The sequence below is a fragment of the Alosa alosa genome, chromosome 2, assembly GCF_017589495.1.
Source record: "Alosa alosa isolate M-15738 ecotype Scorff River chromosome 2, AALO_Geno_1.1, whole genome shotgun sequence".
NCBI classification, from domain to species: Eukaryota; Metazoa; Chordata; class Actinopteri; order Clupeiformes; family Clupeidae; genus Alosa; species Alosa alosa.
Window position 1 is genome coordinate 24,636,471 of NC_063190.1, and position 13,274 is coordinate 24,649,744.

Sequence of the window (13,274 nt, forward strand, 5' to 3'; positions counted from 1 at the left end):
TAGAACACTAGGTGGATTTATAGTTATACATAGTAATTATTATATATAGTAATTATTATATATACTGTAGTTACATAGTAATTATTAATGGAGTATATATAGTTTCATATAGAGTACTGTATATATATTATAGTATTCGCTTTGGACAAAAGGATCTGCCAAATCCTATAACCATAACCATAACCATAGTTATCAATCTTGTTGTTACGTTGTGATGCAATAATGTGAAGACTGTTGAGCAAAATAGGAAAAGTCTAATGTTACATACATGCTACCTGTTCCCCATAGAAACAGCATTAGCTCAGTACACAGAGTAGTCTTTATTGATCAATCAAGAGCATCAAGGGCAGTATATGACTTGAGCCAGCACATCTTATTTTTTAAACAGCATTTAAATTCTAAAGTACTGTTTCAGATAACTGAAAACATTGTGAGAGAATAAGCTACTGTCTTTTTGTAAAAATATAATGCTTTCACTCAGTCACTTGATTTCAACACGGTTTTTAGTGAAGAGGTTTATCAGGTGTGCTCTCAGTTCTTTTGTTGTTAGACAGTAAATTATAGGGTTGATGAGAGGTGGCAGCGTTGAGGCCACGATAAGCAGAGCATTCCTCTCAGTCAGGTTGAGTGTCACACCAACTCTAGTGAGCAGCACAGATACCAGTTTAGGTGCGTAGTAAACAGAAACCACAATGATATGTGAAATACAAGTAGTAAACATCTTCTTCTTGCTTCCCTTGTCTGAGAGTCTTAGAACAGTCCAGACAATAACAACATATGTCAAGAAGATTAGAGTAAAATGTCCTTAGAAGCCACAGCCACCAGCCCACGAGACTTGGGATTGAAAAATAAGGCCCAGGGTTCACACATCCAGCTCTTATCATTGCAGCATAGTCACAAAACACATATTGTATTATGGGCTGGCAGTATGGAATGCCATGTGCAGCTTCTGCAGTTGTACTCAGTGCTATCATTGCTATTATCCAGGTAGCCACAATGCTCATGATACACCGTCTGTTTGTGAGAATAGTGATGTACCTCAGTGGCAAGCTAATCGCAAGCATTCGATCCACAGCCATCCATGTTAATGTCAGAGTAGAAGTAATATCCCCAAGATGGTAGCAGTACATACCAGTGAAACATGAATAGAAGGAAATTCTTTTCATTTCTGCAAGAAGCACAGCTATCATTGTTATGCAAGAGCTGGTGCTAAACATTATGTCCACAATGGCTAAATTGCAAATTAATACATACATTGGTGAGTGCAAACGCCTGTCTGCAACTATTATACTCACATTTGTGCCACAACCAACCAGTGTGAGAACATAAGAAATAAGAATTAAGGAGCCAAGTAGTTTCTGATGAGAAAGATGATCAAAGCCTGTAATGATAAACTCAGACACCCGCACAGCTGTGTCATTTTTGGTCCCCATGTCATGGCACTGTTAAGTGTCTGCAGAAAAGATTATTTTATTATATATCCTGCCTCACAAGATTGTTATGGTTATGCTGCCCAACCCCCCCCCCCCCTCCCAACACACACACACAGGCAAAGATAACACAAACCTTGGAAATAAATACAAAAACAACCCTTTATTTTTGCTAGTGGCTTTACTATGTCTACCACAATCACCAACATAAAATAGTTTCTGATTTTGGGCTTTTGGGTGCCTGGTAAACCTCATACACAGCAAAGAGATTAGCTGACCAACCTCTTTTTAATTTGTTGGCTTACAGTAGTTTTATAGCAAAGTTATGAAAACACCATTTTATTATGAATATTTCTTCTGTTTAATTCCATGTTCTACTCCTGCAACTCCTTGTAAACTGAAGGTCTTACATGTTTTCCCCTTGGTTGCTCAATGATTGTTGAAACTAATTCTTGCCTACATGATGTATATTTCACAAAACGGTCAATGTTTTTTAAAAATATGTGTTTTTAATCCATACTCATATATGTTTTTGCACTAACTCACTGACAAGTCTGGAACTGAAAATCGTGTTAAAGATACTAGAATTCCTTGCAGTGCTCCTATCACTGATGTTCACACTGTAGACATCCCAGGACCTCATATATGATGCAAAACATTATTTTAAGTTACACAAAATGCACAAAATGATATCTGCAGGCTTTTATTTTTCAATTTATTGAGGTATAGTAGTAACCAAGACCATCTGCCCACTGAAACTTCATCAATTAATGACAGATCATCACAATGTAAAAAATAATTGTAGCATTAATCTATTAAACATTTGAATGAACAGACTGTGATTATATTTCACACATTAGTTTTACATCTTACTTGTCAAAGTTTCTTTTTTTTCTTGTCAGTTTCTTGTTCAGTGTAATTGACTTGCACAATAAAATGTGATTGTGTTGTGAACACTTACTTGCAAGTGTTGTGGCGTTTGTGTTTCGTTAAACTGTCTTGCGGTCGTGTTGTGAACACTTGCAAGTGTTGTGGTGTTTGTATTTCGCTGAGCCGTCAGGGCCACCGTAGATAGGCCTATACCATCAAGGTTTAATTTTCAATTATATATTTTGCAGTAATTATATATTATTCAATTATATATATACAGCATATAATTATATATGCTGTGCCATTTTATTTTATTTTTTGTTTCATATCAATTTCTACCATTAATGTACTGTAAATGTAAAAGCTGAACACAAAACACAGTGAACACAAAACATGATGTCTATGCTGATACTAAGGTTTTTGTTGTGACCAGTTCAAGTCCAACGATAATCCTGCTTTGTAACTGGCATTTTTTTCCCCATAGCAGATGCCTTGAATCTGTTGATTGTTAGGCTATGTCATATTTGTAACTTTTTTTTGACAAAACTTGCCAGAAATCCTCTTTTAAGGAGTAATATTTCAAAAATTTCTTCCGGGGGAGCACACCCCCATACCCTCCTAGCTTAATTATAACTAAACCCCTGCTTCTGGAAAAATGTCTAGGGCAACCAATGAGCAGTCTAGATCCGGGCCTGTGTCACATATACTGAATTTGTCATTTATTTGAATTCAACTTAATCCAGTGTTTTTATCAGATTGACACTAATATTTAAACAATTGTAGCGGTACAGTTTTTGTTACATTGTACAGAGGATCTGTAGTAATGTAGAATATAATTAGCTCTCATTCAATTGTTGTAAGTCATTTAACTGCTATGCGGTTTTGAGTCAACAATTTAATCAGACGTGTTCTTAGTTCTTTTGTCGTTACGCAGTAAGTTACTGGGTTGATGAGAGGTGGCAGCATTGAAGCAATAATCACTACAGCATTCCTCTCTGTGAGGTTCAGATGAACCCCTATTCTAGTCAACAGTACAATGACGAGCTTTGGAGCATAGTAACTGGTGCACACAATGACATGTGAAATACAAGTACTGGACATTTTCTTTCGACTTCCCTTGTCTGATAACCTTAATACAGTGACAACAATAACAACATATGTTAGAAAGATCAGGGTAAAATGGCCACCCAGCAGCCACGACCCTAGGATCACAGCAACAATAAAATAGGGTTCTGGCTCCACACAAGACGCTCTTACCATTGCAGGATAGTCACAGAACACATATCTAACTATGGGCTGGCAGTATGGAAGCCCATCGGCCACTCCAGTCACAGCACCCATTGCTGCAATAGCTATTAGCCAGGTTACTACTATAAGTATGATACTGCGCCTGTTTGTGAGGATGTTGTGGTATCTGAGTGGCCACTTAATTGCGAGCATTCGATCCACGGCCATCAAGGTTATTGCAAGGCATTCTGTGATGTCCCCGAGATGATAGATGTACATAGTGGAGGCGCATGAGTAGTAGGACATTGTTTTCATTTCAAGAAGAAGCACAGATATCATTGTTATACTCGCAGCAGTAGTAAACATTATATCAACAAATGCCAAGTTGCAGATGAAGATGTACATGGGAGAGTGCAGCTGTCTGTCTGAAATGATAAAGCTTATATTGGTGGTACAAAAGATCAATATGAAAACATAAGTAATCATGATGATGGAGCCAAGAAGTTTCTGATGTGGTAGATGGTCGAAGCCTGTGATGGTCAATTCAGAGACTCTGACTATTGAATCATTTGTGGTACCCATGTTTGACATATACACATCATTCAAAGGTATCCAAAAGATATCTATCCATAGTTCATCATCATAACAAAGTCTGGGTGAGAATGAGTTATTCAGTACTTTACATGGTAGAAGTCTTCAGTTTCCCCTCATGAATCATGACTATTGGGTGTTCTTCTTTTGAGGGGACAGCTTGTCGGGTTTTATATGTAGTCCTATGAAGGTCCGCTGGGCTCATCGCTGTGGTCTGGACCAATAGATTTTAGGTATTCACATAACAAAAAATCACCAGTTAAACAAGAACAGTCAGGTGATTGCAGACCCTTGGCCTTACCTTGCAACAATAATGAAAGTGAAATACACAGTACAAACTGGCTACCACAGACAGCAGTTGGGCCCTACGAAAGCCTTTAGGTCAAGTCAAAGTCAAAGTCAAAGTCTGCTTTATTGTCAATTTCTTCACATGTCAAGACATACAAAGAGATCGAAATTGTGTTTCCTGTCATGAGCTCTCTCTCTGCCTGGTAACACGCGCTGATTGAAGTCTGATGACCTCCACCTGTTCCTGCTCTGCTCTGCCTCACCCTCGTTTACCTACCAGCTGCACTGCATTCACCACTCATCATGCCCTGTATATAAAGCCTTGCTTTTCAGTCCACACTTGTCAGATCGTCTGCAAACCAGCACCAGTTACCTGCCTGTTTTGGAATACGCCTCTGACTCTTTGCCTGTGATCCCAGACCATTTCGACTACTTCTTTGTTCTCCAGCCCGGTAATCTTGACCTGCCTTCCGTCCTCTTCTACGAATACAGCCTAGTCCTTGACTGTACTGCTGCTTCGTTTCAATTGCTGTTGTGTGTGTGTTTCCCCAGGACTTCCCGGATCATCCAGCTCCTGCCATTGCTGCTCGGCTGCTGGGGAACACACACACGCAGACTCTTGGAACTCCTGTACCCCGAACCCCTGAAACCCCTTAACCCCAACCCTTAAATAAACTTTTGAACGTGGCTCTTTTGTGGTCCTTGTCCTGTTTGGTGTCTGACAGTGCGATCTGACCAAACATGGACCCAGCGCGCGGTCGAACCAGCATGGAAACCGGCGAACCAGAACCACCCACCGCCATGCAACGCCTGGAAGAGACAGAGAGAGGGTAAACCGCAACACTGCTGACATTGCCTCCCTACTTCAAGCCGGCTACCAACAGCTTCAGCAGTTCCAGCAGCAACAGCAACAACTTGCAATGATCATTCAACTTCTCACCAACCTTTCTCCTCTGCCTGCTCCCACCCGGCCCAGCCCCAGCCAGCCTGCTCACCGGCCCAGCACCGAGTCTCCTGCCCAGTCCACTGCTGCGTGGCTGCGGAGCCCCAGAACCCAGGATCGGCAATCCAGAAGCGGTTCAGCGGCGACCCAACCCAGGTACGGGCGTTCCTGGCGAGCTGCCGTGTCCAGTTTACCCTGCAACCCAGGACTTTTGCCACTGAAGGGGCGAGGGTCGGTTACGTGATCACTCACCTGGCGGGCGAGCTCGACTCTGGGGAACGGCGGAGTTCGAGCGCCAGACCCCAGCATGTGCAACCTTCAACCTATTCGCAGAGGAGATGCTCAAGGTATTCGATTTGGAATCCACAACAGCCGAGGCATCTCGGACCCTGATGAGTATTAAGCCAAGGCAGAAGGACTGTTGCGGATTACTCCATTGACTTCGAACTGTGGCAAGTCGGAGCTCCTGGAACATGGAAGCATTGGTGGATGCCTTCCTCCACAGCCTGGCGGACTACATAAAGGGCGAGCTGGTTTCCCATGATCAACCCCCACTCTTGATGAAGCCATTGCTCTGGCTGTCCGCATCGACCGCCAGGATCCAGGTCCGCCGTCATGAGAGAGAGGCGCCAGAGTCCATCCACCAGCACCGCGGAGTGTCCCAACTGCCCTTCTGTCGCACCTGCCACACCATCTAGCCAGCCGGACCAGTCTGAACCGATGGAGATCGGCCGCGCCTCCCTAACCCCTGCAGAGCGCCAGCGACGCATCACCTCCAACTTGTGCCTGTACTGTGGTGGTGATGGTCATCGAGTCGCCACCTGTCCAGCAAAAGCCGGAGCTCACCAGATGTAGGAGGAATCCGGATGAGCTCAATGAACATTCAGCCCTCCATCAGCCGTAAACCCCTCATCCAAGTCTGTCTTCACCTGTCTGATTCCACCCACACCCTGGCAGCCCTGGTGGACTCTGGCGCAGAAGCAAACATTATTGACACAGGACTTGCTTTCGTCAGCTGGGCTTGGAAAGCCATCGGCTTGTCCACTCCTGTTCCAGCCGGGCCCTGGGCGGTCCGCGTAGTGGCACAGTTACCAGCATCACAGCCCCCATCTCAATGATGGTGTCAGGAAACCACCGAGAGACCATCCGCTTCCACCTGCTCAGCTCTCCAGGCCAACCCCTAATCCTGGGCTACCCTTGGCTCCGTCTCCACAATCCTCACCTCGATTGGGCCTCCGGAACTGTGAAAGAGTGGGGAAATGCCTGCCACCTGACCTGTTTGCGTGCTGCCTCGCTGCCCCCCCGGCTCAGTACCCCCCAGCACTGCCCCCGACATTTCTAATGTCCCTGAATGTTACCATGGCCTCCGAGAGGTGTTCAACAAGACCAAAGCCACATCTCTGCCCCCCACACCGTCCGTACGACTGTGCCATTGATCTCCTCCCTGGGACTGCTCCACCCAAAGGTCACCTCTACTCACTATCCCCTCCTGAAAGAAAAACTATGGAGGATTACATCAGGGACTCCCTGGCAGCTGGACTCATCCGCCCGTCTTCCTCTCCAGCTGGTGCGGGTTCTTCTTTGTGGGAAAGAAAGATGGTTCTCTTAAGCCCCTGCATTGATTATCGAGGTCTGAATGATGTCACAGTGAAGAACAGGTACCCTCTGCCTTTACTCACCTCTGCTTTTGAGTTGCTCCAGGGATCCACTATTTTCACCAAACTGGACCTTAGAAATGCTTACCACCTAGTCCAAGTAAGGGAGGGTGGCAGTGGAAGACTGCATTCAACACCCACACCGGCCATTATGAGTACCTGGTAATGCCATTTGGCCTCACCAATGCTTTTAGCGGTATTCCAGGCTGGTGAATGATGTGCTGCGGGACATGCTGAATAAATTAGTCTTAGTGTACCTGGGCGACATCTTAATTTTCTCCAGAACTCTGTCGAACACACCCGTCATGTCCAGCTGGTTCTTCAGCGGCTCCTGGAGAACTCCCTTTATGTCAAAGCAGAGAAATGCGAGTTCCATGCTCAGACTGTGTCATTCCTGGGATACATTGTCGCTGAAGGCAATATCCAGATGGACCCGCAAAGGTCTCGGCAGTTACCTCCTGGCCAGTTCGGGGAATAGGAAGAAGTTGCAGCAATTCCTCGGGTTTGCCAATTTCTACGGAGATTCATCGGAACTACAGCTCCGTCGCCGCTCCCCTCACAGCTCTGACCAGCATCAAACACCCCTTTTCCTGGACCCCAGAGGCCAACACAGCCTTTCATACCCTCAAGGCCCGGTTCACCACTGCCCCATCCTCCAGATGCGGTTCAGACCCGGCAGTTAGTTGTCGAGGTGGATGCCTCAGGCGTGGGAGTCGGGGGCCATACTCTCTCAACGGGCAGAGGAGGACAACAAGTTGCACCCCTGTGCATTTTTTCTCTCGCCCGGCTTTCACCTGCAGAGCGCAATTATGATGTTGGAGACCGTGAGCTGTTGGCAGTCAAGCTTGCCCTGGAGGAGTGGCGTCACTGGCTGGAGGGGTCCACAGTTCCGTTCCTGGTCTGGACCCGATCACAAAAACCTCAATACATCCGCCAATGCCAAACGTCTTAACCCCAGACAGTCCCGCTGGGCCTTGTTTTCACCAGATTCAACTTCACCCTGTCATACCGCCCAGGTTCTCGGAACACCAAGCCGGACGCTCTCTCCCGTCAGTTTCATAAGGATGACGCCCCTTCCCAGGAACCTGCATCAATTCTGCCCGATCCCTGCGTCGTAGCTGCCCTGACCTGGGATATCGAGGAGGAAATTCAAGAGGCCCTCCGTGACCATCCCAGTCCCAGTGCATGCCCAGACGGTCGTCTCTTTGTCCCAGAGAATTTGAGGTCCCGGGTCATACAGTGGGGACACAACTCCCGCCTTGCCTGCCACCCGGGCTCCGCCCGCACCTGCCATCTCCTTGCCCAGCGCTTCTGGTGGTCTTCTTTGAGAAGGGATGTCCGAGAATTCGTCCGTGCCTGCCCCACCTGCAATCAGAACAAGTCCTCCCACTTTCGGCCCCCGGCTGGTTTACTCCAGCCCTTGCCTGTGCCCACCGCGACCCTGGTCCCACGTCTCCTTGGACTTTGTAACTGGCCTCCCACCATCAGGTGGGATGGCCATCATTCTCACTGTGGTTGACCCGGTTCAGCAAGATGGCACACTTCATTCCCCTCCCTAAACTGCCATCTGCCAGAGAGACTGCCCAGGCTGTTCTTGATCATGTCTTCCGTCTACGGGCTGCCCAGGGATGTTGTCTCTGACCGAGGTCCATAATTCACCTCTACATTCTGGAAGGAGTTCTGCCGTCTTCTAGGGGCCACAGTGAGTCTCACCTCTGGGTTCCACCCCCAGTCCAATGGTCAATCGGCGGGCAAACCAGGAGCTGGAGAAGGCTGCGGTGCATGGTTTCTCGCAAACCCCAGGCTTGGGCACAACAACTGGCGTGGATAGAGTATGCTCACAACTCCCTCACCTGCTCTGCCACTGGTATGTCACCTTTCCAGTGTGTGTATGGCTACCAGCCCCCTGTTCCCCAGCCAGGAGGGAGATGTGTCCTGCCCGTCTGCCCTCGCCTATGCCGCCCGTTGCCGTCGTACCTGGTCACAAGCTGGGTGCCCGCTTACTCAAGTCAGCTGTCAGCTATGCCACTGGGGCTAACCGCCCGAAGATCGCCCGGCACCCGCCTACCGTGTTGGCCAGAAGGTGTGGCTGTCAGCCAAGGATCTCCCACTGCGGGTGGAATCGCGTAAACTGGCACCTCGATTCCTCGGCCCGTTCCCCTATCAGAGGGTCATCAGCCCAACCGCAGTCCGGCTCCAGTTGCCAACCTCCATGAGGGTGCACCCTACTTTCCATGTTTGAAAGTCAAGCCGGCGCATGAAAGCCCGCTGGTCCCCGTGCGCTTCCTCCTCCTCCTCCTCCTGCGCCTGGATTGGCCCGGTGGGCTGGTGTACACCGTTCGGCCTGCTTCGGTCCAGGCGGCGAGGTAGGGGCCTCCAGTATCTCGTCGACTGGGAGGGCTATGGGCCTGAGGAGAGAACCTGGGTGCCAGCCAGTCGGATTGTGGACCGGACACTCATCGCCGACTTCCACCGTCTGCATCCTGATCAACCTGCAATCCGTAGGGGCCGCCCCAGAGGGTCCCCTAACCGTCCTGCCCGCCCGGCTTCCTGTCCTGTGCCTGACCCTGACCCTGTCTCGGTACCTGTCCCGTCTTCTGTCCACGACCCTCCAGCTCCCTCCGAGGGATGAGGATGTTCACTTTCGGACCGCTCGGAGGAATTCTAGCCCTCCACCGGCTCCCCTCCGCCCTCCCGGCGTGGTGTCACTCTTGGGGACTTCTGGGGCCGTCCCTTAGGGGGGGGGTTCTGTCATGAGCTCTCTCTCTGCCTGGTAACACGCTGATTAAAGTCTGATGACCTCCACCTGTTCCTGCTCTGCTCTGCCTCACCCTCGTTTACCTACCAGCTGCACTGCATTCACCACTCATCATGCCCTGTATATAAAGCCTTGCTTTTCAGTCCACACTTGTCAGATCGTCTGCAAACCCAGCACCAGTTACCTGCCTGTTTTGGAAAACGACTCTGACTCTTTGCCTGTGATCCCAGACCCGCTCGACTACTTCTTTGTTCTCCAGCCCGGTAATCTTGACCTGCCTTCCGTCTCTCTTCTCTGAATACAGCCTAGCCCTTGACTGTACTGCTGCTTCGTTTCAATTGCTGTTGTGTGTGTGTTTGTTTTCCCAGGACTTCCCGGATCATCCAGCTCCTGCCATTGCTGTTCGGGCTATTGGGGGAACACACACCGCAGACTCTTGGAACTCCTGTACCCCGAAACCCCTGAAACCCCCAACCCCTTAAATAAACTTTTGAGCGTGGCGCTTTTGTGGTCCTCGTCCTGTTTGGTGTCTGACAGTACGATCTGACCAAACATGGACCCAGCGCACGGTCGAACCAGCATGGAAACCGACGAACCAGAACCACCCACCGCCATGCAACGCCTGGAAGAGACAGAGAGAGAGGCAAACCGCAACACTGCTGACATTGCCTCCCTACTTCAAACCGGCCTACCAACAGCTTCAGCAGTTCCAGCAGCAACAGCAACAACTTGCAATGATCATTCAACTTCTCACCAACCTTTCTCCTCTGCCTGCTCCCACCGGCCCAGCCCCAGCCAGCCTGCTCACCGGCCCAGCACCCGAGTCTCCTGCCCAGTCCACTGCTGCCGTGGCTGCCGGAGCCCCAGAACCCAGGATCGGCAATCCAGAGCGGTTCAGCGGCGACCCAACCCAGGTACGGGCGTTCCTGACGAGCTGCCGTGTCCAGTTTACCCTGCAACCCAGGACTTTTGCCACTGAAGGGGCGAGGGTCGGTTCGTGATCACTCACCTGGCGGGCGAGCTCGACTCTGGGGAACGGGGAGGAGTTCGGCGCCAGACCCCAGCATGTGCAACCTTCAACCTATTCGCAGAGGAGATGCTCAAGGTATTCGATTTGGAATCCACCACAGCCGAGGCATCTCGGACCCTGATGAGTATTCGCCAAGGCAGAAGGACTGTTGCGGATTACTCCATTGACTTCCGAACTGTGGCAAGTCGGAGCTCCTGGAACATGGAAGCATTGGTGGATGCCTTCCTCCACAGCCTGGCGGACTACATAAAGGGCGAGCTGGTTTCCCATGATCAACCCCCACTCTTGATGAAGCCATTGCTCTGGCTGTCCGCATCGACCGCGCAGGATCCAGGTCCGCCGTCGAGAGAGAGAGGGCGCCAGAGTCCATCCACCAGCACACGGAGTGTCCCAACTGCCCTTCTGTCCGCACCTGCCACACCATCTAGCCAGCCGGACCAGTCTGAACCGATGGAGATCGGCCGCGCCTCCCTAACCCCTGCAGAGCGCCAGCGACGCATCACCTCCAACTTGTGCCTGTACTGTGGTGGTGATGGTCATCGAAGTCGCCACCTGTCCAGCAAAAAAGCCGGAGCTCACCAGATGTAGGAGGAATCCGGATGAGCTCAATGAACATTCAGCCCTCCATCAGCCGTAAACCCCTCATCCAAGTCTGTCTTCACCTGTCTGATTCCACCCACACCCTGGCAGCCCTGGTGGACTCTGGCGCAGAAGCAAACATTATTGACACAGGACTTGCTTTCGTCAGCTGGGCTTGGAAAGCCATCGCTTGTCCACTCCTGTTCCAGCCGGGCCCTGGGCGGTCCGCGTAATTGGCACAGTTACCAGCATCACAGCCCCCATCTCAATGATGGTGTCAGGAAACCACCGAGAGACCATCCGCTTCCACCTGCTCAGCTCTCCAGGCCAACCCCTAATCCTGGGCTACCCTTGGCTCCGTCTCCACAATCCTCACCTCGATTGGGCCTCCGGAACTGTGAAAGAGTGGGGAAATGCCTGCCACCTGACCTGTTTGCGTGCTGCCTCGCTGCCCCGGCTCAGTACCCCCAGCACTGCCCCGACATTTCTAATGTCCCTGAATGTTACCATGGCCTCCGAGGTGTTCAACAAGACCAAAGCCACATCTCTGCCCCCCACACCGTCCGTGCGACTGTGCCATTGATCTCCTCCCTGGGACTGCTCCACCCAAAGGTCACCTCTACTCACTATCCCTCCTGAAAGAAAAACTATGGAGGATTACATCAGGGACTCCCTGGCAGCTGGACTCATCCGCCCGTCTTCCTCTCCAGCTGGTGCGGGTTCTTCTTTGTGGGAAAGAAAGATGGTTCTCTTAAGCCCCTGCATTGATTATCGAGGTCTGAATGATGTCACAGTGAAGAACCGGTACCCTCTGCCTTTACTCACCTCTGCTTTTGAGTTGCTCCAGGGATCCACTATTTTCACCAAACTGGACCTTAGAAATGCTTACCACCTAGTCCGAGTAAGGGAGGGTGACGAGTGGAAGACTGCATTCAACACCCACACCGGCCATTATGAGTACCTGGTAATGCCATTTGGCCTCACCAACGCCCCAGCGGTATTCCAGGCGCTGGTGAATGATGTGCTGCGGGACATGCTGAATAAATTAGCCTTCGTGTACCTGGGCGACATCTTAATTTTCTCAGAACTCTGTCCGAACACACCCGTCATGTCCAGCTGGTTCTTCAACGGCTCCTGGAGAACTCCCTTTATGTCAAAGCGGAGAAATGCGAGTTCCATGCTCAGACTGTGTCATTCCTGGGATACATCGTCGCTGAAGGCAATATCCAGATGGACCCCGCAAAGGTCTCGGCAGTTACCTCCTGGCCAGTTCCGGGGAATAGGAAGAAGTTGCAGCAATTCCTCGGTTTTGCCAATTTCTACCGGAAATTCATCCGGAACTACAGCTCCGTCGCCGCTCCCCTCACAGCTCTGACCAGCATCAAACACCCCTTTTCCTGGACCCCAGAGGCCAACACAGCCTTTCATACCCTCAAGGCCGGTTCACCACTGCCCCCATCCTCCAGATGCCGGATTCAGACCGGCAGTTCGTTGTCGAGGTGGATGCCTCAGACGTGGGAGTCGGGGCCATACTCTCTCAACGGGCAGAGGAGGACAACAAGTTGCACCCCTGTGCATTTTTCTCTCGCCGGCTTTCACCTGCAGAGCGCAATTATGATGTTGGAAACCGTGAGCTGTTGGCTGTCAAGCTTGCCCTGGAGGAGTGGCGTCACTGGCTGGAGGGGTCCACCGTTCCGTTCCTGGTCTGGACCGATCACAAAAACCTCGAATACATCCGCAATGCCAAACGTCTTAACCCCAGACAGTCCCGCTGGGCCTTGTTTTTCACCAGATTCAACTTCACCCTGTCATACCGCCCAGGTTCTCGGAACACCAAGCCGGACGCTCTCTCCCGTCAGTTTCATAAGGATGACGCCCCTTCCCAGGAACCTGCATCAATTCT

At 50.1% G+C, this 13,274-nt stretch overlaps 2 protein-coding genes across 2 annotated transcripts; both read right to left on the minus strand.

Annotated features, from left to right (window-relative positions):
- Positions 1 to 481: 481 nt before the first annotated feature.
- Positions 482 to 1,433, minus strand: LOC125291081 (olfactory receptor 6N1-like). The gene is given in 2 exon segments (XM_048237612.1): positions 482 to 799; positions 801 to 1,433. Coding segments are annotated over 2 exon segments (951 nt in total).
- Positions 1,434 to 3,161: 1,728 nt separating this feature from the next.
- Positions 3,162 to 4,109, minus strand: LOC125285053 (olfactory receptor 10G7-like). Its single transcript, XM_048229262.1, has one exon. The coding sequence runs from the start codon at positions 4,107 to 4,109 to the stop codon at positions 3,162 to 3,164; it is 948 nt and encodes a 315-aa protein (XP_048085219.1).
- Positions 4,110 to 13,274: the final 9,165 nt, after the last annotated feature.

Coding starts and splice junctions, on each gene's coding strand:
- LOC125285053 (XM_048229262.1), bottom strand. CDS start 4,109: ATGGGTACCACAAATGATTCAATAGTCAGAGTCTCTGAATTGACCATC.